Source organism: Syzygium oleosum, unplaced genomic scaffold, assembly GCF_021117445.2.
Source record: "Syzygium oleosum isolate NSW1041296 unplaced genomic scaffold, Sole_v2.1 Sole_v2.35, whole genome shotgun sequence".
NCBI lineage: Eukaryota > Viridiplantae > Streptophyta > Magnoliopsida > Myrtales > Myrtaceae > Syzygium > Syzygium oleosum.
The window spans coordinates 219,919-247,848 of NW_026607519.1; the positions used below are offsets into that span (position 1 = coordinate 219,919).

Consider the following 27,930-nt stretch of genomic DNA (forward strand, 5'->3'; position numbering starts at 1 on the left):
CTTTCCGGCTAGGGGGAGGCTTGCTCTCGCCGGCCACTGGGGAGGCTCGCCCTCGCCGGCACTGGCGAGGGCGAGCCTCGCCTAGCTCCGGCGAGGGCGGAGTTCGCCATGGCTAGGCGAGCTCGACCTCGCCAGATCTGGGCGAGGTCAAGCTCGCCCAGCCATGGCGAGCCGCCCTCGCCGCCACTGGGCAAAGTCGAGCCTCGCCATGGTTGTGCGACGGCGAGGACGGAGCTCGCCATGACTGGGCGAGCTTGACCTCGCCCAGATCTAGCGAGGTCGAGTCTCGTCATGGCTGTGTGACGGTGAGGGCCGGCGATGGAGGAGCTCGAAATTTTTTTTATTCTTTTCCTTTCTCTGTATTTTTTTTTTGCCTTTCCTTCTTTTCCGGTGGCCGAACCGGCCAGGGGCTAGGGCTGGCAACTGGGGAGGCTCGCCCTCGCCAGCACTGGGCGAGGCGAAGGCGGAGCTCGCCATGGTTGGGTGAGCTCGACCTCGCCCGCAGCCATGGCGAAGCTCGACCTCGCCAAATTTGGGCGAGGTCGAGCTCGCCCAGCGGCGGCGAGGGCAGAGCTCGCCCAGCCATGGCGAGTTCCGCCCTCGCTGGAGCTGGGCGAGGCTCACCCTCGCCAGTGCCGACGAGGGCGAGCCTCCCCAGTGGCCGGCGATCCTCCCCCTGGCCGGTCCGGCCAGGGGGAAGAAGGAAAGAAAAAAAAAAGAGAAAGGAAAAAAACATCAAAATTTTTTTATTAAAATAATGCCACGTCAGCCGCCCGGGCGCCGGCCAGCATCCACGTCAGCACCGGCCTGCCAAAAGTGGCCAGATGGACTGAATTGGCACAATTGCAATAGGTTTAGGATTGAATTGGCCCAAAAAAAAATAGTTTAGGACTGAATTGGCACAATTGTAATAGATTTAGGGCTTTTTTGGTAATTTTCCCGAGTTCAAACCTGCCTCGCTTGTGACATTTTATCTTTCCCCTCTGCATTGTCAAGTTAAGGGTGAGTCCCTCTAATTTCAGAGTTGGCACTAGAGAAACTGAGAAAGCATCCAAGTACTGGGGTGTGGCGAGGACCAGAGGAGGGGATGAGAGCAAGAAGAAAGAAGGTGAGTGTTCGGTAATTATAAATTTTTATGAGGTTGTTGACACCAAAAAATGATCAATTTTTTTATTATGGACAAGTGGTAGACTCGGTCGACAAGAATAAAGTTTGGTCGAAACAGAACTAATTAGTTAACAAAATAATAGACAAACCACAATCTTGTCAATAATGAAAGAAAATGGACAACACGGTGTGAAAATTGTTGACAAGAGCCTTCACAAGGACTTGAGAGACGTTGAACGACGAAGTCATCAACAGTAAGCAATCCCAGAGTTTGGTTAAGTATTAAAACAATGTTATTAATGAATAGAGCAAAGGTCTACCTATACGTCGATCGAAGACAATGATGATGGATAGACCATAGCACATTACTGATCATTACTAGATAGTAGGATATCGTGTATAGAGGTTGTAACTCCTTATCAGTAACCTCACATAGGTTACGAAGTAATTTGTAAATTCAAACACCTTGAATGGTGGTTTATATATACCTAAGTTGTACTCTTTGTAAAGGTTTGTCCAGTCTATCACAATATACTAGTTCTTGCAGATGTATGTTTATCTTTACTTTTTTTATAAATCTATCTTTCAACATGTTGAATTTCAAGTACTGGCAATTAAATTCCTTTAGTGTCCCATCCAAAATCAGTAAAAGTTTATTTCACAACTTTTATCTATTCAATTTGATCCATTATATTTAAAAGATCTTTTTTTTTGTTTTTTTTCAACGAGACAGAGGCACATCTGAGCGCATAATAAAATATCTAGATGCCATCATCTCGTTTATCAGCAGATGGATACTGCTAGCCTAAAGACATCACGACTCAATGTGTAGCGGTTGATGATATGTAAACTACTTAATCGAAGCACATATAACACTGTGCATTCATCTTGCTAAATTCAAAGGATTCCGAAGTTGTTCGAGACCATCTCTCGAGTATTAATGCGTGTCCCTGAATAACTATATCAAGATCGGTCGGGTTTTCAGAGAGACTAACATTTACGTCGGTAACCTTTCTCACGTTTCGTTTTCTTTCTTTCTTTTCCCCGAGTAAATATGCTTTTTCTATTGGCTTGGAAAACCTTTCAATGATTTTGCTCCTCCTTTTTTTAACCTTTGACGGCCGCAAGGGATTCGTGTTCCCCCAACTTCTCGTCCCATGCTTCCCGAGTTCTCATCATCTTTCTCTCTGTGTTTGCCGTGCGAGGCGTGAGCCTTTTGCTTTGACACAGTCAAGAATAGGAAAAAAGTCGAGACATATTCATGTAGTGCTAGTCATTTTCAAAACACGATCCACCACCGCGCCCCCCCCACCACCGCAGAGACATCACACTCTGCGCCGGATACTCGTGAGCCCATCCAATCCCAGCCGCTTGATCGTGTGGGGAGCTCACGTGGGCTCCGCGGGTTTAGACGGTTGAGATCTGGCGAGCTCACGGGTACAAAGATAGGGACCCTTTTCCCACGATCGCGTGGAAAAAGGGGAAAACATAGAAAATGCGAATATTCACGCTTTAATCATGACATGCACCGCCACTAACACCGCAAACTCTGACGTTGTATCATTTCCTCCCATCACGCTCTTACATTCTCAATCATTAGTTATCCTCCCAACCCCCACAAAAAAATATACATATAAGAAAAAAAAAAGAAGGGAAAAATCTAATCTTCTCTACCACTGCTTCTTATTCCAAAAGATTAATATCACGAAAAACTTCAATTTGATATATTTGTGATAATTTTATCTTAAATTATTTTTTTTTCATAAAAAACTCCAAACTGGTACACATATAACAAATTTACTCCAAATTAATATTTTGATCACTAAAAATCTCAAACTAGTATATTTGTGATAAATTTACCCTCCGTTATTTTTCGTTAAATTGAATTAATATCACAAAAAATCACAAACCGGTATATCTGTGATAAATGGAGGGTAAAATAAAAAATGGATACATCAGTTAACTGTCGAGTGTCATTTAACAAAGCAATTTGACAGTAAAATTTAAATAAAACAAACTAAGGGTAAATTTGTCACAAGTGTACCAGTTTGAAATTTTTGGTGGTCAAAAAATTAGTTTAGGATAAAATTGTCACAGGTGTACCAATTTTGGGTTTTTCGTGATATTAACTCTATTCCAAAAGAACCCAAAAAAAGAAAAAGAGAAAAAAAAAGAGAGGAAATCACTGCTGGAGGCTCTCCTGATAATCATTAGTGCCTGTTAATCATGTGAATAAATTTGAAAGGACAAATTCATCATACAAATAATGCTCCTTAAGATTTTGATTAGCTTGGTTTAATATCATTTCGAAGATGCTTCTTCTACACGATATGCAATAAAAGTGTAATGCTAGCTAGGTATACTAAAGTTGGTCGGCAAAATTGACACGCTATAATATGTAACAGACTGTAAGTAGGCATATGAGTAAGTCGGTCATCTTACCCAGCAGCAATTTAGCGCATCACTTAATATATCAATTTTGTAAACCAAGCTTAAATAAAGGTAGCGTTTCTTACAACAAAAAGCTCGATGGGTGAGGATCTCATAATGGTTATCTCGAGCATAAACATGTCTAAGGATATCTGACTTTGCCTCTTCGCTGCGTGTGATATCTCCATTTAATTGCATATATGTCTTGTAATATAAATCCCACCCTTTGACAAGCATTACATTAGAAGAAGTAATGCTACAAATACTAAAAGCAATTTCTCAAGTAATATAACAATAGGACTAATTCCCCCAAAAAGCACTAACTTTATCTTGAGTGAAAATTTGGGCCGAACTTTTTTTTGTCTCAATAAAAATTGCCAACTTTTACTCGAATCACAAATCTGGCCTCCCGTGATGTGAAATTTTTAATTGTTCGGGCTAGATTTGGGACTCGAGTAAAAGTTGGTGATTTTTTATGAAACAAAAAAAAAAGTTTGGGCAAAAATTGTCACTCAAGGTAAAGTCGAATATTTTTTTTTTGGAATTAGGCCTCATTGTAATTGGTGTTGCAATAAATAAATCAATCATTCATTTGCAATTTAGAGAGAGAGAGAGAGAGAGAGAGAGAGAGAGAGAGAGAGAGAGAGAGAGAGAGAGAGAGAAGTATAGGGGGGTTTAAGCATCTTAAAATTGTTATTGGAATTAGACTAAAAGATACATAACGACAAAAAAAAAGGGGAAAGGAAAAGTAGTGAAATCGATTAAAGCAAGAAGGAGATGCATGCGGGAGCGACCGCTTTCGTCCCGATCACGAGTCGACAGGATAGGTAGCATGCGAAAGCTCCTTTATCCACTCGAACGTTCGATGACGCGACGCCTTCCTCTTCGCCTCCGCCGCCGCCGCCGCCGTCGTCATCAGCCTGATCTTCCCGACCACCTCGTCGTCGTCCCCCGCATTGCTCGCCCTCCTCGCCTGACCGCCGCCGCCCATCACGGCGAAGACGCTGGACGAGACCGCGTCCCCCGAGCACCTGCACCCGCCGAGAAACGACCCGTTCAACAAGAACCTCTCCCTGTTCTTGCTCTTGCTCTTGTTGTCGTTCGTCTTCTGCTCGACGTTCTTGTTGTTGCCGCTTGCGAGACCTCCGCTGTTGACGCTGCCGTTGCTGCTGCTGCTGCTGCTGTTGCGGCTTATCAAGCATTGGTTGTCGGCAGGGCCGTTGACCGTGCTCTTGCGGGGCTTCAGCTCGGCGAGTCCAATGTCGGGCGTGCGGATCAAGCCCAGCCGAAAGAACTCCCACATCGACGACGGCGGCGACTTTAGGCTGCGGGTCCTGAATTTCCCGGGGGAAGGCCCGATTTGGGGCTTCGGGCTCGGGTGGGCGTGAAACGGGTTGACCCGGTGGAAGCTGGCTCTCGACGAGGAGGAGTTGGTCATAGACGACGACCGCGACGTCGAGGAGGACGAGTAGCGACTGCTCCCGTGGCTGTTGCTCCTGCTGCTGCCCATGCTCGAGGCCCGGGTGCTGATCGACCCGATCTCCACGAAATCCGACCTCGACACGGACCTCCTCCCCTCGTCCCGCAAGGAGTCGGAGCTCACGGAGAGGCGGAGAGGGAGGATCTGGCCTTGGAAGAACAGCTCGTCGGCCGCGCACATCCGCCACCCGGAGGAGCAAGGCCCGCCGACCCGCGACCCGAAATCGAACTCCTGGTCCTCCGTCCCGCACGACCCGGCTCGGTCCTGATCCTCCCGGCGACCCTCCTCCGTCCTCGATTCTTCGCCGTCGGCGGCCCGGGAGTCTCCGCCGGCCAGATGGAGCGGGAGGTCGGAGAGCGACAGCGCTTCGTCCTCGTCCTCATCCGCATTGTTGCCGTAACGGAGCCTTTCCTCCATCTCCAGAGTCCCAAGACAGAGAGAGAGAGAGAGAGAGACAGAGTTTGTGCTGTGTGTGGGGGGTGCTAAAGGGGTGTTGAGATACCGAGAGAGAATGTCTGTTGGGAGGGGAAAAGAATGAATGGAGCGAGGGACAGATTTATAGGTGAGAGAGAGAGAGAGAGAGAGAGGAAGAAGCATTTTTTGAATGGGGCCGAGGCTTAGAGAGAGAGAGACATGTGGAAGATGTAAGAGAAGTATTAAAGTGAACTGCAACAGGGGAGGGCAGAGCAGAGAGAGAGAGAGATGGGGAAGAGAGAGAGTTTTCTTTTTCTAAACTTTTTTGCAGGCGGTCCAAAGATGAGTGCTGTTGGTGTTAGCGGAAGAGCCGGCCATATCTGTGAAGGAAGAAACGAGAGAATAAAACAGGTGAAAAGAGAAGGGGGAAGGAAGTCTCGCTTTCGCTACCAAGGGGAGTGGGATTCTGGCATGCACACAGGTGGGGTCAAGAAGGAGAAGAACATGGAGAGCCGATTTTTTTTTTATATATATATTTAACTTTTTGAATGCATAAAAAAGAATGTGCCTTTTTTATATGCACGGGGTTTCTTTATTTTATTTTTTTGGGTGGGGGCAAAGATTATGCCTATCTTGTGTGTTTATTGGATTCCATAGGCCGCTAAAGTACGTTTCTCCCGTTAAAAGAAAGATGGATAAGTACACCGGAAGTCTTAAAATTTGCTACGGATTAAAATAGTGCAATCAAATCCTTAAACTTGTCACAAAAGTGCGGCCGAGTCCTAAAATTTTCGCAAAAGTTTAACCAACAGAAGGACTTGATTGAACCAATTTGACAAGTTTCAGGAGTTGATTGCACTTTCGCAACAAGTTTCCGGTCTTAATTGCATTTTTTGAAAGTTTTAGTACTTCATTGCACTTTCGTAATAAATTTTAGCAGTTCTAATGCACGTATTTCAAAAGAAAAAAATAGACTCATTCTACAAATGATATGATAAAGTAAATTGCGATATCTAAAGACTCATGATCCGACGAGATTTGAAGCGAGTGATGTCGGTGTTCATAAAACTCTAACCTGACGAATTACAGCATGGGCAATTTTGATAATTTTATCTTATTTTTAATGATTGAAAACAATAAGAGAGAACCCTGAAATGCCATAGGTAAAAAAGAAATATGTTATATTGATAATTTTAGCTTAATGTCTTGAATTATCCCATAGGGTGCCACTTTCCTTGTATTCAGCCGTGCTCGACATTGAATCTATAATTTTTTCAATCAAATCGAAGCGAAACGATGGGAAATTTTTTACTTTCCTTCCTATATTTTCGCTACTTTTCTAATCAAGTTTCTGTGTTTTTAATTTTCCTAATCAAGTTCTTTTATTTGACAAGAAATGTCTAATCAAATCATTTTGTTTCAAAATTCGGCCAAATTCAATTTCGCAGATAACATAGGATAAACATTACCGATGTGAACTTGGATAGAGATTTGGTAGGAGATAAAAAAATCTAAAACTAATTTATTAGTTCGTCGTCGACCTCCCGGGAAGGGTGTCCACATATGCAATATGAAGTCCATGTCATACTCCGTCAATCTCCGACGACTACGTCAACTAAATTTGGCCGAATTTTATACGGGAGGGACTTGATTAGACTTTTTTTTTATGACCCGGACTCCCACACCGACTGCACTATAAGAGTCCGACCAGCTAGGCACTAACCGGGGAAGAACTAGCCAAATCCACATACTAGTCTTTATGTCAATCAAGAGTGTAATAAGGTGAAGGGCAGAGAGACTTGAACTTGATATCAGTCACCCTCAAGACCAAAATCCTTACCACTCCACCAACCCCTTTGACGGTGATTACACATTTGTTTACAAGTAGAAGAACTTTATAATAATAAAAAATTGAAAGTACACGAATTTGATTAGAAAAATAATGAAAATACATAAACGAAAAGTTGAATTTTCAAAAAGAAAAAACAGGAGGATAATTTTTTGTTTTAGATTAGAAATTCTTCCTTCAGCACAACAACCAAGGAAAATCATTTTTTTTTCCTCCATCTTCTTTCTTTCCTCCTCAAGTCACCTTCATCTTATTTCCACCGTTTTTGCTCCCTGAACTTCCTTTCCTTATTTTTTCCCTATGAATTATCACATCATATGAATTTCTCGCCTTGTCAAAATTTGATTTTTGCTTTTTACTATGAATTACTAGAAGTATTGTACTCGCATAATAGCATGTGAATATATCTTTATTTACTAAATAAATTTATCTTCACGTGAACTTACAGAATTTGTTAAAAATACTTGAACTTTTGTCATGACCTTTTATTTATCTTCATCCTATATAGTTTGAGGAACTCTCATGAAACCATTTAATATAATCCTTTTTGAAAAGGCTTTTCCCTATCCTTTTCGAGGAAAACAAAGCTACATTGAATGAAGCATGTGATGAGGATAAGTTCGATAATCTGTTGCACGAAAGTTTTCAATGTCCTTTTTCCACAAAGAAAAAAAAATGTCTGGCTCCAAATTGGGCAAGAGCTATGTTATTATGTACAAAATGCAAATGTGAAAGTCACAAGTACTAACCTCCAAGGTTGGCACTTGGCATCGTTAGTTGGGATGTCGAGAAATTTTTAGTTCAAAAACTGAAAGTTGCCCATTCAAATCTTACCAACTCTGTATAATCTGCTATAGGCAAGATACCCACACAAACCAAAGGTTTGAACTGAACCGATTATGGGGCTTGCAGGATACTATGTTGAACGGACCTTTAGGGGGAAAATTACCAAAAAAGTCCTAAAACTTTTGCAGTTGTGCAAATTCAGTCCTAAACCTTTTTTTTTTGCCAATTCAGTCTTAAACCTTTTGCAAATCAGCCAATTCAGTTCTTTTGGCCGGCTGGCGCTGACGTGGCCGCCGGCCGGCTGACGGGCCACCGGCCGGCATCGACGTGGCAATATTTTAATATTTTTTTTTATTATTTTCGAATTTTTTTTCTTTTTCTTTTTTTTTTCTTTTCCTTCTCCCCCCTGGCCAGGGGGGAGGCTCGCCGGCGAGGGCCCAGTTCCAGTGAGGCGAGCTGGGCCCTCGCCGCCACTGGGCAAGCTCGCCCAGCTTCGGCGAGGCGGAGCTCGCCATGGCAGGGCGAGCTCCACCTCGCCAGATCTGGGCGAGGGCGGAGCTCGCCCAGCCAAGGCGAGCTCCGCCTCGCCTAGCGGCGGCGAGGGCCCAACTCGCCTCGTCGGAGCTAGGCCCTCGCCGGCGAGCCTCTCCCCTGGCTAGACAGGCCAGGGGGGAGAAGGAAAAGAAAAAAAAGAAAAAAGGAAAAAAATTTGAAAATAATAAAATATTGCCACGTCGATGCCGGCCGGCGGCCACGTCAGCGCCGGCCGGCCAAAAGGATTGAATTGGCTGATTTGCAAAAGGTTTAGGACTGAATTGGCAAAAAAAAAAAGGTTTATGACTGAATTGGCACAACTGCAAAAGGTTTAGGACTTTTTTGGTAATTTTCCCGACCTTTAGGTAACCAAGTATTTGCATTTGTGCCCTTAGATTATCATAAGGAAAAAGAAAATAAAGTTATAAGTACATGCAAGTGAGTGAATAGACCCATAGAAAATCCTTGAGTAGGAGGTATAAGCAAGATACCCCCAACTTAATGGGAGAAAAAAAAATACAAACCTTGCTATAAATAACATCTTGAAAATTTCTTAAATTAGACAAATAGGTTTAGAAATGTGATTAGATCTTTTAAATGAAATCAAGCATAAACTAATCTTACTGCTGTATTCCTCCATTAATCCATTTGGTATCTCTGTTTTTTTTTAGGGATATGTTCACTGGAAGTCCTAAAAATTTTCATGAAAGTACATTTGGGTCCTAAAATTTGCAAAAAGTGCAATAAAGTCCTAAAACTTGTCAAGTTTGTTCAATCGAATCATAAAGTTAACTCCGTTCAATTTGGCTAACGAAAAATGCTAACATGACTTTTTTATTTATTTATTTTTTCTATCCTACATGGTGATGACATGGATTATTATTATTATTATTATTATTATTTCAATACAAATTTTAAAAATAAGCTATATATATATTTTTAAAAGGAGGAGGAGGAGGAGGAGAAGTCAAGTAGGGAGGGCTGCAAGCCCTTGCTGCCGTCGCCATACCATCGCTGGGAGGGGCCAATTTGACAAATTTTAGGATTTTATTACACTTTTTGCAAGTTTTATGACTTAATTGCACTTTCGTGATAAATTTTAGGACTTTCGGTAAACAAATCCATTTTTTTTAATATACGTCCTTCCTTTTCTCATATAAGTGGGAAGAAGAACTCTTTAGTTTTGCGAAAAGTTTATTTCCAAAATAAATCTATTGGTATGGAATCATCAATTAGTAGATATGCCCTCGTTTTTGGTATCGAATTGAGCAAATAAAGTGGCAAACATAGTAACACGCAATGTCTTTATTTTCCTAGGTTTGAAAAGTCGAACAATTCCACGAATAAATGAGAAGGCGTCCACGCATGCTTGATTCCTAAAAAGTGGAGGAATTCAAATTTAGAAGGTTTCACTTTCACATAATCGAATACAGCTCAGTTCGGCGTGCACTATAATTGAAAGTGGTCGATTTTCGTGAATAAAATAAAAAATAGTGGGTATATTCCCAATTGCAATATTTTAAAGACAAATGGCTAATTCATGCTATTATGTAATATAAAGAGGACCTTCTAATTTTAGGGGATTTCAATCTATTCTTTTCTTCCAAAATGTCCGTAATTACTTATCTTACAAATATCGAACCCATGGATAAAAGTTCAAGTTAATAATTCTACGTAATCTCTCACGCATTTTAATATCGAAATTTAATTTCTTTTTCTATCCGACGATAATCTTCCTGAAAAGACTTCCAATCTTGAAATATCTTATACCTTTCCACACATATTATCATATATTTCCTTCATCCCAAATGTTTATTAATAAAATATCTTTACTTAATCTTTCAAATATTGTTTTTTTTTGTGCATATTTGCTAATTTATATTTTTAAATGAAGAGGTAGTGGTGGTGCTCGTCTGTGCTTCTTTTGGGTTGGTGGGGGGGGGGGGGGGGGGTCGAATCTACAACTGGAAAATTATAGATTTTGTGGTGTGAAATGGAAGATTTTTTTTTAGGGTCTTTGGGCGGCTCACGAGTGATTGGAATGTGATTTTGAGTGGCTAAAAAGGTTTTGAACTTATTACTTTCTTCCGGAAGAGGGGCATAAAAAGGTGGGGTGGGTTCTATCCTTTACCCGTCCGGCGGGGAAGGAATTAGTGGTCCGTAGTGGCCAGTCCATGCTTGCTTCATGTAGGTTGCATAGATCTTTCCATGTCACTTTAAATTTTTGTTGGGTAGGTACCTCGCGAGGGTAGAGAAAAGAATATACCGATATTTTTGAACGGCGAGAAAAGAAATTTACCCAAGTGCCATGTGACGAACGGATATACCTGTATTTTCATAAGGCGAGGAAAGAAATTTCCCCTGGCATAAAATGCCGAGAAGATTTTTCTTGTAATGTCAACATCTATATCCCCACCTCAAATATCTTGGGTTCCTAGAAGGTACATTTGCCTTGATCGTCATTTTAACGACAGGCGGTATAGGTAAGGCTGAGATGAGGCTCGCCACGACAGACGGCCGGTCCGGCCATTGCTAAGACTTGACCAGAGAACCCCAATGCAGAGGAGTCTTGTACAGAAACGGCATTAAGCTTTAAGAGAGAGGTTAGGGTTTTTCGAAGAGAGGCCGGCTGTGGTGATGGCGAATGGCCGACGACGGTAGTGTGGTGGTGTGATGGAGGGTCTTTTATCTCGCCTCCGTTGCCTGCATTTTTTCTCTTCTCTTTTTGCAAGAGTGAGTTTGGTTTTCGTTAATTGAAGTTGCCATGTCATCAACCACATCGACATAATTAAATATGCTTATGATCGAAGGACTCCATCACACAAATCTTATAAGTACGATGACTCGGATTGAACAAACTCAAATTTCTTAAAACCGCAAGTAAAATTTCTTTATATGGAGGGGACCATCCCTATAATAGAACAAAGAAGTTTAGACGTGTAGTCTTGCTGGAAAATGGTCTCACTTGTTCTCTTACTGTTCGAACCGACGAACAAGTTAACTCGTCCAACTCATCGTTGCAAGGAGAAGTCTTTTAATAAATTACCGATTAAATTTACTACGAGGAATGGCTCAAAGCCAAAAGAATTGTACAAATTTGCAAATGAGTACTGAAGTTTGTATCAGTGAGAAGGGCTACGAGATCTACTTCATGCCGCCATTGAAGCTCCTAATCTTTTCCCAAAAATCACCACCAAGTATACACAAGTTCCAGTAGTAGCTATGATGGAAACCCCCACATAAACGCAAATTGTTGCAGCGGCGAAGGGGTGTGCAAAAAAGCCGGAACCGCCTCGGCCGCCCAGAATTGAATCAGACCAAACCAGTCCAGAACCGGCGGTTCCCATAGAGACCGGTTCAATTTCCGGCTCTAGTAGCCAGAATTGGTGAGCATCCGTCCAGTTCTAGGTATGGAACCGCTCATCCGGACAGGATCGGTACATATATATATAATTTTTTTTAAATTTTTAGGTTTTTAGATCAAAACCTTAGTTTCCTCTATGTCTCTCTCCGTCTCTTGGCTCGCTCATCTCGCGGCCTCGCCTCCCTCTCTCACTCTTGATGGCCTTCGGCCTAGTCGATCCATCTTTTACTCTCGCTCTTGATTGCCTTTGGCCTCGTCGCTCCCTCTATCACTCTCCCTCTTGATCGCTAGAGAAAACAGGGCAGCAGCTCTGAACCGACAACCACATTGGTTAGTTTTGGCAGCAAGAACGATGACACCCGGATAGTGAAGACCACCGACTTTGACCAAGAAATAGATAGCAAAGATCACGGGCAGTGAGTAGCGGTAAATAAACTTTAGGAACTGTGAAGGAAAAACCAGCAGCGAAAAATGACCAACAGGAGCGTCTAGCAGCAGGCTATAGATTCGCCGCTGAATCAGCGTTGTATGGAGGCGGTGGTGTGGGCGACAAGAGACAGCAAAGTGCGTTGAAGAATTAGCAGCTTCGTCGATGATGGAGATCTCGGCAAAGTTTGGGATGGGGCCGCTGCTTTGTGGCTCAGCAAAGCACACGGCTGGCTTGAAGTCGTCACGGCAAAAGGATGGCGTCGTCAATGAGGCGACGGCGGGGTGGTGCTCGGCCACGTGAGGTCTCGACAAAGCTGGAGCTCGTTGAGGGCAAGTGGGCACGGCGGTGCAGGGATCATGGAAACCATTGAATGAATTCGTTGGGGACATTTCGACCGGTGGTCCGATTCTCGGATGAATCAATGGAACCAATAGGCGGTTGCCGGTTCTCATTTTTCGGAGCCAGTCCTTAGCGGACAGTTCCGAGATGGGAATTGCCTACCTTGGAACCGATTACCCCTAATGCAAATTGGAATGGAAATTGGAAAATATTCATTAAAATAAATTCAGAAATGCATTGCTTCTTTTGGGGTTTATTTTTTCATTTAATTTTTTTTTTCAAAATAAATTCTAAAGAGATATATTCAAATTTGGTTTATGAAGAGACTATATTTCATATTGTGTAAAAAGGTCAAGTAATAAAATTAGATGCTAATTTAGATGTATTTCTTAAATATAAAATCTCACACGACTCATTAATAGAATTTAAGGTTTTCTATAGGACCTCCAGCATAAGGCCCATATGGCAAAACATTTAAGCAAAAGAACGACTTAGAAAAGAAAATTATCAAATTTTAAAGCACTTTGTATGCACAAACTCACAGATATAATGTGATCACTTATCATATGTATCATTCATTATGTTGAAAATGAAAATGATTCATGAGTATGATATATTTATGGGTGTTGACATGTAGTATGCGTTATAAGATATATAAAAGTAAAATAAGCGGCTAAAGTTGAGTCCATATGATGTTACAATAATTACATTTCTTTCATTAGAAAGAAAAAGAGAGAGAGAACATCAACAAGAATAATTGAACTTGTATTAATCTGGTGTTTTAATCAGGTTGATTAAATATCTAAAAAGTGAAGATAAGGAGGATCTTCATAAAAATTCTTAAATCCAGGTATAAGAAAGATTTGTTTCACATTCTTAACCTATTAAAATTAAAATGTTATAAGCCGTTTGATGGAATTTTCAAAATACTAAACAAAGACTTAGAGAAAGTAAAATTTATAAGTAGAAACTTCATAAATTCATGAAAAAAAAAAGAAAAAAATAATAGTAGAAGTCGAGGCTTTTTCTATAATATGCTTGGCCAGCTTGAGTTTTTCTCACTTTCCTTTTTCTTTGATTTTGGATGAAACAAGTATATTTTTGTGATTCTAAATAAAATTATTTGGAGCGGAGGGAGAGAGAGGATGTTTACTTTGTGATTTTAATTAATAAAGCGATAATGACACAAATGGTTCCCGAATTTTGGCCGAATGTATGGTCCCTGAACTTTTAATTTATTCAATGTGGTCATTAACTTTAGCATAATGTGTAATGTGGTCCCTGAACTTTTAATTTGTTCAATGTGATTCCTAGACTTTTGATGCATGTTCAACGTAATTCTTGAACTATATGAAAATATTCATTATTGTCCTTCATATAGTTTAGGGACTAAATTAAACATGAGCCAAAACTCCATGGATTATATCGAACAAATCGAAAGTTCATGGACCACATTGCACATTTTGCTGCAGTTCAAGGATCACATTGAACAAATTAAAAGTTCATGGATCATATTGTATAGTGAGTCAAAGTTCATGGACTATTTGTGTCATTTTCTCTGATTGTAAGCCTAGCAAAGCAACAAAAAAAAAAATGATGGTAGAGTTGCAATACTCGCCTTGCGAGTTTTGCTTTTCAAGCTCTGTACGTGAAGAAAAGCCCATTCCATACGGGCCGAAACGATCCGGGCCGGACCGGAAGGATCTGATTCGGTCCGGGCCAGCGGAGGAACGAACCGGCTTCGCGCCCATCGGCCACAACGAAGTCGCGTGGTGTTGCGTTCCCGTTTCCTGTAGCTGCCTGCGAGAGAGCAAGAGCAAGAGCAAGAGCAAAGAAGCTCGTCGTCTTCACCCAAATCTCTCTCCTCCTCCTCCTCGCTCCCACCACGCGCCCCTCGCTCCGGCAAAGATGGCAGCTTCCATCTTGGCTCGCAAGTCTCTCCAGGCTCTTCGGGCCCGTCAGCTCGTAAGCTCTCACGGAACCCTAGCTTTTTCTCTTACTCCCTAGTTGTCTCGTTTCCCATAAGTTTGGTCGAGTGGGTCGTTCGATGCTTCGGACTTGACATTTACGCTGTTTTCGGCGGATCTAAAGATGGGTTGCTTCGTGTTCATCCGCCTGGTTTGGGTTACCCGAGAGGATTTGTGAGGGGTTTGGAGTTAGAATCGATCTTGTTTGCTGGTTGTGTTCATTGCGTGATGCCCTGTTGCTTCCCCCTCTCCTTTAGCTTTTGATTCCGACCGAAACGGGCATCAATTTGAAATTCTGCGAGGCCGGATGAATCTTTCTGTCCCTCCATTTGACTTAATTGCTGTGTTCTACAAACGCGCGGTTGGTTTTTTTTTTTTGTAGTGTAATCGAAATAACATGTTTATTGGACTGAAGATAGAGGGTGTTAATGAACTGGGTTTTTGTCCGAAAAGACGATTTCCAAAGAAGATGCCTAGTTGCTTCTTTCTTTCTTTCTCGCCATTTCTCGCGTTCAGCTGATTACCAAGAAGAAATGGCAAAGCTTGTCTAATGATGGCCTCAACAATGAGTATTATAGCACTTGGAGGAAAACCCTGAAGCGGACAGATATCTTGTTTGAACTAACCGAATGTTGCATTGGAAAATGTTCAAAGCTTTTACGTTCGAAATAACAACGTTATGATGAAAAGTGTCCTTTATTTGGGCAAACATTTGCTCAATTCTGTTCGAAGAATTTAAGGTACATGTCATCTAGCAAAGTTATTGGAGAGAAAAGGTTGCATCTTCACTGTGCTTAGATCGGATCTATTATGCTTTGAAATGAGGATGTTGGAAGCTAAGTGCACATATATGCCGCTAAGGAATTAGGAAGAAGAGAGTGCGTCGATAGATACCCGGTGGCATTCTGATTTAGCTTTTACAATGGATTTGAGATTGCTGCTGCCAACTAGAAGAATTAGGCACCATATCAAATTAGTGAATTTGGCAGGAGTCCTTTGTTATAGAATAAAAAAAACCTCAAATTGATCTTCATAAATTTTTTAAAAGCCAGCTAACAAACCATTGGACGACATGTAGGATGCCAGTGCAACATTTGATGACAACTAGTGTCCACGTCAACAATTTCCATTAATTATCTAGATAGAAGGACTGAATTGAATAAAAAAAGATTAGTTTAGTGACGACATTGAACCAAAAAATAGTTCAGGTATGACAGTGAATAACAAGCAAAAGTTTAGGGATAATTTAGTGGTGTCTTCTTTACACCTAAGGGCCTAACCTGAATGTATGGTAAGAAAACCCTTTTTGTGCAGCTGCCAAATCTACAATTAGTTAGAGTTCAAAAAGGTAGTGAAAAATATTGGCCTGGTGGCACTGTCCAAATTTTATGCAGTTTAGTGTGGCTGTGTAAGTGGAGGTACCTGCAACTATTGGTTGGAACATTACTTTCTCTCATATATTTAAGAAAAGTTAATTGGGATTTCCATGGCCTTTACTTTGTTGTCGAATCTTTATTGCAACTGCTCTGTCCGCTTTAGAAGTTCATAAAAAGCATCTTTTCATTTTTTTGGAAGAAATGATGTGGAGGCTGTACAGCATGTTTGTGAAAAAGCAATTGACGCTAGAGCTAGGGATACAGAATTAGGTAGTGCAACAGTTACCTGATTAAGATGTGATCTGGCTGCATGAGGTTCCTCCCTCTGTTAAGGGTTAGTTTATTTAAGTCGAGTTAGTTGTTTTGGTCAGTTTAATCTTGATATATTTACTTTTATGTCAACAGGAAAAAGAAAAAAAGTTCCTCTTCATGACCCAAAGTGTCATAACTATATATATCTTCTAGTTTTCTGCGATTACATGTAAAGATATCAGTGGTAGCTCTTTCGCATTTCTTAAGTATCCTATGGCCTGCATTCTTTCAGCTATCTTCTCCCTTGTAAGCAAGTTTCCTGTTTCTTTATTTTCTTGCCATTATCCTCTACTTTGTCTTTTGACATCTAATGGCTTGATGTTTCTTCTCTTGCCTTCACTATTCTAGGTTGTATCAGGGCAAGCATTGCAAAACTTTCAGCCCTATGGGCTTCGTGCCCAACCATGCTCGTATTCATCTAAGAAAGGTTTGCCTCCTCCATTTCCTAACAGGACAAATTCAAATTGTGATTTCCCAAATTTAATTACTTGCTAATTGATTTGTTATCTCTTGCATGTAGCTGCAAAAAAATATTGAAAATAGATCTAGGGGAGCTTAGTGAAATAGTATACATATGTGGAATGTGCTCTAGAAATGTGCATATATAATTTTGTCTGATCCTCTTGCCCAAACTATTTTGTTTTAAGAACATGTAATTCCTTGCTTATGTTGTTGAGGAGTTCTTATGTTCGGGCATAATCGTTTGGTTGTGTGTTGCAGATGATGAAGAAAGAGAGCAACTTGCTAAGGAAATCTCCAAGGACTGGAGCTCTGGTAACTTTTCTTTTGGTTGCTGTTTGGTTCTAGGTCACTCTTTCCACAGGGTTAAGACTAATCCCATTATTAACTGTAGTTTTTGAGCGAAGCATCAATACATTATTTCTCACGGAAATGGTTCGAGGCCTGATGCTGACACTCAAATACTTCTTTGAACCGAAAGTGACAGTAAGCACCCTGTGTGGACCCAATTTTTAAGGATGAGATCATATTGGACTCTATATTGATACGTTTTGTATTTTCAGATCAACTATCCATTTGAGAAGGGACCTTTGAGCCCCCGATTTCGAGGTGAACATGCACTTCGAAGATATCCAACCGGAGAAGAACGTTGCATTGCCTGTAAACTTTGTGAAGCTGTAAGTTTGAAGTATCTCTATTGATTAAGAGAGTCTGGAACATTTGCAAAGTTGGCTGTAAGAGTTATTGGTTCTTCCTGCTTGGAAGAATGGGGCTATACTTTATTGCCTCTCTGTGGCAAAAGGAATTAACAAATGGACCTCTAGCCCTTTGCTGTCGATGCTGCTTTTTAGTGTTGTTTGTCTTAGCTAAAAATACCCGCATTTAATGTGTTTATTTACATATGCATTGTCTTATACTATTATGTTAATGCTGTAATGCAGCTAATTGTTGGTAGCCAGTTGGTTTTGTTTCTTATGTTAAGTGGAATTTTGCTGACTGGTGTGGCCCTTTGGCCATCGATAATGATGTCTGTTGATGATTGATTGTGCCACACTAATTGAAAGCTATAATCTAGTACATAATCATTGCATTAATAATCTCGGCTGCCAGAAAAAAGAAATTTGTTTCTTTTACTTCCTGTATGGGAAAATGTAACGAATTATCACTGTCGGCTAACATTTACCGCCCGTGGTTTTGGTGGTTGTCTGATGCAATTGTGTGTTTTGCTTCCAGATATGTCCAGCTCAAGCAATTACCATAGAGGCTGAGGAACGAGAAGATGGAAGCCGCAGAACAACCAGGTGATGGATTGTTCTCCCTTATGCCTTCTCTCTCTCTCTCTCTCTTTCTCTCTCTCTCTCTTTCTCATATCTTTTAACACTGCAGGTATGACATTGACATGACAAAGTGCATCTACTGTGGATTCTGTCAAGAGGCATGCCCTGTTGACGCCATTGTCGAGGGACCTAACTTTGAGTTTGCTACTGAGACTCATGAGGTATAGGAGCAACTGTTACCTGATAAGAATTAGTAGTTGTATTCTATTTCTCTATGATCTCACTCTTTAAGTGTTCTATCTTTCTGCAGGAGCTTCTGTATGATAAGGAGAAGTTGCTCGAGAACGGAGACCGCTGGGAAACGGAAATTGCTGAGAATCTGAGATCTGAGAGTCTCTACCGTTGATGCCGTTTCCTGATTTAGCTTCAACTTATGCCGGTGTTTTTATGTGAAAATAAGGAGATCTATGTATAGGTCTTGAGGGAATCTATTTTTGGGCTATTTTACATTGCGAACGATCAAGAATTTTCCTGTATTACTCTTCTTCCTGCAGGCTGCTGCATCATGAGATGTTTGATAATTTGACCTTAATGTAAGGAAACATTTGGTCTCTGTACATTGGCTCTCAAGGCAAAAAGAAAATGTCGGTTTTAGAACTGATATCGAACGGCGCATTGAGATGTTTGTTAATACATGTTGGTTTTGACTTTGATTGCGGTAACTGAAAACAGAGGTAGACGTGAAAAATGCTTCAGCTTGGGTGTGGCATTTGGTTTTAGAATATGTGCGCGTGTGAGCGCATGCGCGTGCGCTGTTTGCATTAACAAGTTCACAGACAACCAAATATATTTTTCATGGTATTAGTAGTGAGCGGTTTTAGACTTCATTTGGAACCTTCATTTGGAATTTACCCTTTGAAATAGATGGTTCTTTATTTTTTGAAACCTGTAACCTATCTTGCATACTCCAAAAACATGGAATCAACAGGTTTTCACCGATTTCGCCGATCCGGATCCAGTTCTTAGGGTTCTTGGTTCCATGTTTTACTCTCGAAACCATGCAACCGCAGAACTGATGTACGTGCATTTCGTTGTTAATCCTCACACAATCTCTTCTAGGAACTTGCCTGGATGGGGCCATACAAGAAGAATCAAGATTCAATGAGGAGTTCGGAGGCCACCCGTGCAAGGTTGTCTGAACGTTTATCCTGTGTCATTCGTGGCCCACAGATACTTCATCGCTCACTGCTGCGCAGTGCAGCTCGGTCCCACCTCCCAACTCTCAGTCGTTCATCACTCACTCGGTGCCGTCGCGCGATACCACTCCCAATCGATCGGAGCAAAAGAAGCAGCCGCCAGCGTCCGTGATCATGGCCTCCCTCGCCCGGAATTACCGTCGCTGTCTGATTCAGTGCTTTCCCCGGCCACCCCATTCGGGTTCCGCCGCCGATTTCGGCCGCCGCCTCGTCCCCCCGTTGTACCCGAGCCGCGGAGTCCGGCGGCGGCTCGGCACCTCCGGAGGCGGCGGCTCGGCTCGGCCCGAGCTAGACGGGCGCAGCGCGTACGAGCTGCTGGGAGTGGCGGAGACCAGCTCGTTCGCCGAGATCAAGGCGTCGTTCCGCAGGTTGGCCAAGGAAACTCACCCCGACCTCGCTGGGTCGTCGAACGACGCCGAAACTTGTCGACGATTCGTTCAGATTCTTGCAGCTTACGAGGTATATTTGTTGATCGTCCGTTGGAACGAACATTTTGATTTTCGAGTGTTCCTGTTGGTTGTTTGGATATTTCATGGCATAATCGAAATTAGGCGGATCTTGCATTTCTTGAATTGTGGCAGAGAACGGTAGTTCTCCGGTTAGGTTTCACTATCTCTCTCTGTCAATTAGAAATTTGGAGCTAAAACTTCAAATCTCGAGCAATTCAGAAAAGTTGGGAATACTTTGTATTGACGTTTCATCTAGAGGATATTAGCTGGAATAATTATTGGTGGGCTTCAATGTGAATCCCATTTCGGTTTTCGTATCTGGTAATTGCGTACTAGGTCCATATGAACTCTAAACGTGTGGGAGATGTTAGCAATCGGTGCGCTCGCTGCATCGCAGGGCATAGTGCAAGTCCTGAAATGAAATTTTACGATGCAATATAAACTTCATGGAACGCTAAAAGAAGAAAAAAGATCCTTTTTGTGCTGAAATTTCTGTGCATACGACAATGCCTTCTGGGCTTGTATGTTTTGTTTGTCATGTCTTTGCTATCATCAAGCGTATTTCTGATCTAGAAATATCGTGACTGGAGATTTTCCGTGGTTGTTGCCCTGCCGATGATGACTGTTGTTTATTTCTGCAATTGATGTAGAGGCTTGCCTGACTTTAAAGCATAATCGACCGTGAGTTGCAGATTCTCTCTGATGCTGGAAAGAGGGCCCATTACGATAGTTATCTTTTGACTCAGAAAAAGCTAGTACAGAAACTTTCGAAAGAGTATTCAGTTTCTTATATGTACAGATCGCATGCAACAGTATATAAGGAGATGGAAGTTGTTGAATGGTTGAAGTGGTATAGATATGCTATCAATGATATATTGTCAGAGAACAAAGTGGTCACAGGAACAGGCTATTTTGATATACTTGAAGGGGACTTCTATTCAGCAATACGTGCCGCATATTATGGTCCTTGGATTGATTCACTGGATCTTCTTCCCGACTGCTTTGAAGCCGAGGAGCGGTCTTTGCTTGAAACTCCGGAGGTATTGCACTTGGTTTCGGGCCGATATCTCTTTGGTATGGTCTGTCTGGTCAACAAGATTCCCGAATTATCATCTGCCTTCCATGAGAAGTTAAATTCTTATCAATCTGTGGGTCTTGGTGAGTGTTATATGAGAAATAATACAGACACTTCCATCAATTATGGAATGCAAGCAAATGCTGATATTTCTCAGACAGAGACCAGTTGTACAAATTATGCATCTGATGCATATAAAGACCTGGAGTTACATATATCTGGAAGAGTAGTGGCCAAAGCAACAAGATTACCTCCTCAAAGCTGTTGCAACGGAATCAGGAACGATGATGCTGATGATCGCATATATGTCTTTCTCAATTCACATAAGGACTGCATGGATAATAGCCAAGAGTATCTTTCCTCTATAAGCTGCGGAGTTGGGTCAACTCCACTGGGAACAATAGTAGGACTGGGGACCAGCCCAGAAGAAGGAACATGCTTCGTTTATGATAGCAGTGGCACGAAAACCCATGTGATAATGAAACACAGAACATTTCTGGTCTGTTTGCATCATCGGTTTGATTACCACCTAAAATTTAAACGTGTCCTTCATTGTAAAATTCTGTCCTTTTTTTCACCCTACTTTGGTTGATAAGATATATTCAGACTAATTTTTTGTCCTTGATGATCGAGCTCGTACTTGCAACTTCTTTTTTGTGCAAATTTTTTAAAGTTATCACATGCATGCAACAAATTTTTCATCGTCAAGGAGGCTGGTAGTGCTGTTGTAAATGCTCTAGACTACTAGTTCTTTTGTGTCCTTTTTGACTTCCTCAAGTGACTAACTTGGAGAATTTTGATTGCATGTTCTTTCATGTCTTTATGACCAGTAATTTGAGATGAATGTGTATGGTCTTATTACATACTTAGACCTATTCACTTAGTTGGGGAGAGAGAGACAGAGAGAGATGCATATGGTTTTAAGTCTTTACATTTTTTAGATGCTCAGAGAACATGATTGATTCAGCATGCCTTGCGTGATAATTTAACACAAGTGTGGCTGGTTCTTGTCAGAAAATATGCATAGCATTTAAGATTTTGTCCTTGTAATGAATACTACGATGGATTGACCTTGGACTTTTTGCAACAATAAAATTTCTGCCTTTCACATCTCTGTTAAATTCTGGATGGTATGATCTATATTGAAGTCCCAGTCACTGGCTTTCCCACCATGCGGTAGCTCTTTCTACTGCAAACTTTACTTTGAGTGAATAGTTGTATTTTAGCTCGTTGACCAATCCATTGTCAATGTCTGTACTGTGGTTACGTAGACTTTTGCTAGAAAATCTGTACAAACTATAATCTGCACTTATTAAGTAGGTCTGTGGACTTAACTTATGCTTTCACTGATTTGTACACTTTAACAAAATTCAGTCACTATGTCTTATTTATATCTTTCTCAGGTGAAGCATATGCACTGGTATCAATGCGGAGATAAGATTTCCGTTTGTGAGTGCAGAAGTACTAGGGCCCGGCTACCCCCTAGCAAGTAAGATTTGTTGCTCATAATTAGTTTCTCAAAATCCCATGTTGAACTCTACCTATATTTTCCGTCCAAAAAAAAACTCTACCTATATTTATATAGGACGGTGTTTGTAGTCATTTGCAGTTAGTGCATAATCCTTGGATGAGTCCATCCTCTTCCTTGTTGATCATTAGCAATCTTATGATTTTGTAGGCTAAGTAATGCATGTGCATTTGAGTATGTTGCAATCTTTATGTATCCCATTCTTGCGTTTGCTCTAGAAATTCATTAAAACATCCTTTTAGGAATTTTTTTTTAAGCTTGAAACTGATCCTAGTGTGCGTGGGACACTAGGACCATCTATTTTTCCTTTCCCAATTTAAGCTTGCATGTCTTGAAGGTGCTTTTGTTGAAGATGTACACAAAATTTGACCTGTATGATTAGTCCAAACATTAACATTGGCCTAGGTGGATTTGTTCTTGAGTCATTACAAAACTAGGGATGAAGAATGCATGTGGATTTCGTTGAAGATGTACACAAGATATCCTGTATTATTATTCAAGCCTCTTGTCGAGAGAGAAAGCTTTTCTCTTCTCTTCCGTGAATACGTCTTACTCTTCCGATGCTTAGTCAGATTGACATCGATATCTCTGCCATGTCATTCTCAGACCTCCACTTAGACACTTGAAATTAAAGACTAGAGTGTCATGTATAAGAGAGGAGGAAACACTTTGTCTAGAATTATGGTAGATGATCTCATTAATGTGGAGTAGGTTGGGAACAGCAGTGGCAATGAAACAGAATAAATGTTTTATCTGGGGATTTTCATGAGGAAGAACTAAGAAGGAAATTTTGTGAAAAAGTTTATTCATTTATTATTTGGCGTAGGGTATTAGTTAGCAAATGCTTCGACTAGAGTGGTATTGGTCGAAATGGTCTGGTCTCTCTCTCTCTACATACATGATATATTAAAGTTGAAAAGGGACCAGGGAACATATTTTTCACTGACTAATTGGTTGAGCTCTGAACCGGAATCACAAAAGCAACTTCTCAAAAATAATGCAGATTGATCAGGCATTTCTACCTTTTTCGGTTGATTCAGTATGACTTTATTTATTCTACACTATTCTACTCCTAATATCCCTGTTCTTTCTCAGGTTTTGGCTGTTTCAGCCAAGGTGTGCGATGCATGATATTGGGGGCTGGTATGTTGAAACATTTGGAAGAGATGAGAAAAGAAAAACAGTTCCATCCCAGAGGTACTGGGATGGTTCTGATGTGGAGGGACAATTTGACAAGTAAGTGCATGGCATGGATCCTGGAATCGTAAACCTACGTTTATTTTCTTTTCTTTCTCAATGGTTGAAAAGCCATATCAGGGTTAACATTAGATACTGGTTTAAATACTTTTCTTTGTTAGTTTTCCCCCATTCCAGTGTAAATTATTGAACACCAAGAAAGGCCACAGATTGTTCTTTCCATTTCAACCATTGTTGATTTTGCTAACTTGCTTGCCGGCTTTAACTCCTCTAAGTAATAGATGTAAAGAGGCAGTGGTACTTGAAAGCTGGATATAAATGAAAGCTCGCTTCTGGTGAATTTGGAATTACTTTGAAAGTAATAAGCTGAATTCTCCTGTAAGGGTCTAGTAGCACAGAGTAAATCACCTATGCTATCCTATAAAGATTAGAAGCTGTACAATTAATGTTATCCCATGAAAGATCAATTACCCTTGTGTATGAAATGATAAAGTAGTGAGAAAAATTGAATACTTAACATCATTTTATGGCTGCTACCGAAAGATAGGGTTGACATGCGGGTCTTCATCTTGCATCTTTTCTGAACTTTTGGTTCGTCAGGAAATAAGAACTGTTCCCCCATTGTTGCCTCACAAGGAATAGGAAAATTTTCCCCCATTGCAATCAACTGGTCATGTATGTTCTCTTTTGAGATTAAAATATCAAACTCCAAAGGTAAATTGGATTTAATTTAGAGTTGTCTCAATGAGTTACCATCATTGAGGCTGGGATTTTGTATGTCTACAAGGGACTGGGAGCCAAATGAAGAGCCAAATAGGGATTGTCACTTGATCTTTGAACGAATTCCAATTCTAAAGTGACCGACTTTAGGTGGGACAACTGAATTATATTTTTAAGGAGGCGCTAAAGATGTGTCCATTTGGAGTTCAATTGCCGTCTCTTTCTCTTGGAGAGTTCAAATTTGGCCTTTTGTTTTTCTTGGGCTAGAGATGGTTTGTGAGGATTCATGTTTGTCCACAAACTTTCATGCTCTGTCATGCGCAAGTGTTCTTGAAGAGAGTTGTGCTATTCTCTGGTTACTGCAAATCAATGCTTTTACACTATCCACCTGATCTCTACAGTTAGATGCTAAAAGTTGATAGACTCCGTGTACCACAAAGTAACTGAAATAGGCTTGGCCCTGCATTTACTTGAAAGGTAGTCTTTGGTAAAGCAGGCGGAATGGGGCTAGACATCAAGCACTATTCATCCGCAAGCTTTTGCCTATACTGAACTCTTTATCGCCCATATATTTAGGATAGCCAAATGAGAAGAAGGGTAAGATCATATGCTTGGCTTTTCAAGTGCAGGCAAAGAAAAGAATTATTGGATAACTGTATTATACTCATTCTCTGTGCAGGAGACTCCACCCCGCGGTGTATCTGCTTGCTCTTGCTTATAGAACATTAGATATTGAAGATGTTAAGAGAAGGAAACAAACAGTCAGAGGTGTTGTGGAAGGACAACTCTTTAGACTTCTCAGTTGGTGCAAGAAGCTTGTCTAAAAGTTCACTTTTGGGTCCTAAACCTCTCCTTGGATCAACATAAGCTACAAAGAGCAAGCTTGCAATATTTTGGCCTAAAGAAGACACAGAACTGCTGGCTTGCTTTAGAAAGCTGACTGTTGGGATGTCAATCAATCTGATCCCAGTAGGGCAGCCTCTTGTGATCTGAAAATGATGGTTGATCACTGCATGTCCATTTTGATGGAATAGATGTCAAAGGAGATTTGTATGATCGATGGATATCTGTAGGACATCTAAAGTGTCTTATGCCTGATACCATGCTAAAGCAAAGTCAGACGATTTTCGAAGTTCAAAGTTCCGGATTACACTTCTGCGTGTGCACTAAGGCATGTGCAAGACAACCTGCAGAAACCTACAGAGCCTGTGGAACCTGCATGTTCAGGTAGACCTGTATGCCTCAGTTGCTCCGCCGAGCTTACCGTTTGGATCTTTGTCTTATGCATGGTACCATGCTAAAGCAAAGTCATGCGATTTTCGAAGTTCAAAGCTCTGGATTACATTTCTGCATGTGCACTAAGGAATGTGAGAGACAACCTGCAAAACCTACAGAGCCCGCAGAACCTGCATGTTCAGGTAGACCTGTATGCCTCAGTTGCTCCACCGAGCTTACTGTTTGGATCTTTGGGATACCGGGTAACTCTTATATTGGCCTTATGAGAGAACCTCGTCATATCTTAAAAGTGCTGGTATATCACACTTCATACAAATCAAATGGCGCATAGAAGGAGGTCCGTTTCTGTGGTTCGTTGACCCGATGGAATCACAAACATCTGTGGTATGTTATTTATGCTTCTTGCAACTGACAAGCAAATTTATGTGACTGCTTCACACTTTATCTGAAGTTTGGATCAAGCATCATTACTCTGCGAATTGGAATATCATGGACTAAGAGGTAAACGTGTGCACTGAGATATGGATGTGGCTGTTGTCTGATGTTGGTTGGTCAAGGAGGAGACTCACTAATGAAGGTCTTAGTTGAACTTTGCCGATCTTTGAAGCCAGAAGTTCGATGAGCTCTACTAGTTCACAAAATTTATTTTACTGGGCACCTTGGCTCATAAGGTAACACCACTTTGCCCGGTCTTTTGTGTCCTTTTTTATTTCAGATATAGCTTATGGAAAACTCTATCTAACTTGGACAAGGCTTTAATGGTGGAAGGATCATGGCGGCATTCTTACCATCCTCTATCTTGTGCAACAAGGTAAACCATTGTATAATTTTGGTGTCTCTTTCATTGTTTTTTGGGGGTTTCGTTTGTAAACAAGGAAAGTCTGAAAGCATTAATGTTGAAGTTTCTATTTTGTGCCACATTTCAGAAGGTTGTTGATAATGTACTCTTTTTAGGAGCTCCATGAATCAGCAACCAGCTCTTGCGCATTGTAAAGATTGCAATCCTGAGAGTTCCATTGTCCCATTAGAAATCTTTCTACTCTTAAATGACCCGTGACTTAACACTTACTATACTAATTTGAGGATGCACATATTCTGTAATTGCTAAAAAAGGACTCAAAAATGAAATTTGACTAAACTGAAGTTAGTAATGATGTTAATTGTATGAAGGGAATAAGAAATATTTATTTACGAAATTGACTTTATTAATGGTCAGTACTTTCATCAGGTATCTATTTATTGACAATTTATTCACTAAAATAACTTGATAAACCTATATCATTCTCTATTGTCTCTCTTAGCATTGTTAAATGGAAATTCTCATCAATTAATATCATTTTATCTCTTCGGCATTGTCATTGTTCGAAAGCGGACGAAAGATATATGCCCACCTCTTTTCAAATTGACATTTGCTAAGTTTATGGGGTAAACTGACGTTATATCTTTAAGAGAGGCCAACTGATCATAATCAAATGGATACTATGGCATTCAAATAGAGAAATTGCTGCTGATTATCGCTCAAATTAAAACTCACACTAATGTAAAGTTTATAAATATTCGGATTAGGTCCGAATTAATTCCTTGGCTGATCTTGCTTGTTCCTTTTGGTTTTCTTACTTGTTTATAACTCTGCAATTAAGTCCTCTGTCTGATTTAAACTTTGATTTCTTTGAACTTAAATAATCTGTTCTGGGTTTTATATTTTCTTCTAATTTGTAAAATTGCGAAGTCAGCATATTAATGGTATTTGTGCAAGAAGTGCTTGATTGCCATATCTCATCAATTAGAGGAATAAGGAGTAAATCTAAAGTAACTCTGAACATGTCACTAAGGAAGAGAGCAAGGTGATGTAACAAACTCCAGGATGGATAAACTTAGATATCATTTCAGCCCTTGAATAGAGATGATCCAAATCCTTTCCTTATCATTCTTGTAAGGGCTAGACAAGATCTTAGCCAGAAAGTCATTATTGTAAAGATTCATTAACCAAAATCTGTCATGTGCAGTCTTATCAACTGTTGGTGCCAAGTTTTTCTCTTGCATAAAGAAGATCGAGCAAGTCGAAAGTAAATGCCTAACTTTTTTTGCTCTGGAAGGGCAAATCAGAAGGTGGGAGAGGGGCTAAAGTCACTTCAGATAATGTATGTTTACCAAAATATGAGGGTGGTTTGGGATTGAGGAGAATTTAATCCATGGAATCTGTTGAAGTATATACAGTGGTGTTTGTCAGTAATTAATAGGTGAGTCTTAATCAAAATAAATAAGATTTTTGAGCATTGCTCATGCTCTATAAATAGAGCCATTTTATGTACTCATTCATTAAGTCATTCAGTAGAGACGTAGGG

The 27,930-nt window shown here is 40.8% G+C and overlaps 3 protein-coding genes across 10 annotated transcripts; 2 read left to right on the forward strand and 1 right to left on the reverse strand.

Moving 5' to 3' along the window:
* Positions 1 to 4,221: 4,221 nt before the first annotated feature.
* LOC115666194 (uncharacterized) lies at positions 4,222 to 5,803 on the reverse strand. Its single transcript, XM_030587970.2, has one exon. It carries the CDS (start codon positions 5,612 to 5,614, stop codon positions 4,346 to 4,348), a length of 1,269 nt encoding a protein of 422 aa, XP_030443830.1. The 5' UTR covers positions 5,615 to 5,803; the 3' UTR covers positions 4,222 to 4,345.
* An 8,749-nt stretch (positions 5,804 to 14,552) lies between these two features.
* LOC130134666 (NADH dehydrogenase [ubiquinone] iron-sulfur protein 8-A, mitochondrial) lies at positions 14,553 to 18,789 on the forward strand. Its single transcript, XM_056305106.1, has 8 exons — positions 14,553 to 14,698; positions 16,737 to 16,815; positions 17,109 to 17,162; positions 17,242 to 17,333; positions 17,411 to 17,524; positions 18,081 to 18,148; positions 18,234 to 18,345; positions 18,435 to 18,789. Exons 1-8 carry the CDS (start codon positions 14,642 to 14,644, stop codon positions 18,528 to 18,530), a joined length of 672 nt encoding a protein of 223 aa, XP_056161081.1. The 5' UTR covers positions 14,553 to 14,641; the 3' UTR covers positions 18,531 to 18,789.
* Positions 18,790 to 19,292: 503 nt separating this feature from the next.
* Positions 19,293 to 27,861, forward strand: LOC130134456 (uncharacterized). Of its 8 annotated transcripts, none has more exons than XR_008814905.1 (7): positions 19,293 to 19,839; positions 20,522 to 21,403; positions 22,308 to 22,393; positions 23,528 to 23,668; positions 25,029 to 26,256; positions 26,338 to 26,396; positions 27,592 to 27,861. XR_008814905.1 is itself a non-coding variant. In XM_056305189.1 (5 exons), exons 1-5 carry the CDS (start codon positions 19,495 to 19,497, stop codon positions 25,171 to 25,173), a joined length of 1,599 nt encoding a protein of 532 aa, XP_056161164.1. In that variant the 5' UTR covers positions 19,293 to 19,494; the 3' UTR covers positions 25,174 to 26,505. The 8 variants fall into 8 exon arrangements, 1 of the variants encoding a protein (XP_056161164.1); XR_008814903.1 differs by having other exon boundaries at positions 26,354 to 26,396; XR_008814906.1 differs by having other exon boundaries at positions 25,029 to 25,969; positions 26,301 to 26,396.
* Positions 27,862 to 27,930: the final 69 nt, after the last annotated feature.

Bases quoted from the DNA above. Each gene is read 5' to 3' on its own strand.
- LOC115666194 (XM_030587970.2), bottom strand. From the start codon at position 5,614: ATGCTTCTTCCTCTCTCTCTCTCTCTCTCTCTCACCTATAAATCTGTC.
- LOC130134666 (XM_056305106.1), top strand. From the start codon at position 14,642: ATGGCAGCTTCCATCTTGGCTCGCAAGTCTCTCCAGGCTCTTCGGGCC. The intron at 17,525-18,080 runs GTAAGTTTGAAG...TTTTGCTTCCAG, and splicing joins CCTGTAAACTTTGTGAAGCT to ATATGTCCAGCTCAAGCAAT. The intron at 18,149-18,233 runs GTGATGGATTGT...TTAACACTGCAG, and splicing joins GGAAGCCGCAGAACAACCAG to GTATGACATTGACATGACAA.
- LOC130134456 (XM_056305189.1), top strand. From the start codon at position 19,495: ATGGCCTCCCTCGCCCGGAATTACCGTCGCTGTCTGATTCAGTGCTTT. The intron at 22,394-23,527 runs GTAAGATTTGTT...GTTCTTTCTCAG, and splicing joins GCCCGGCTACCCCCTAGCAA to GTTTTGGCTGTTTCAGCCAA. The intron at 23,669-25,028 runs GTAAGTGCATGG...TTCTCTGTGCAG, and splicing joins GTGGAGGGACAATTTGACAA to GAGACTCCACCCCGCGGTGT.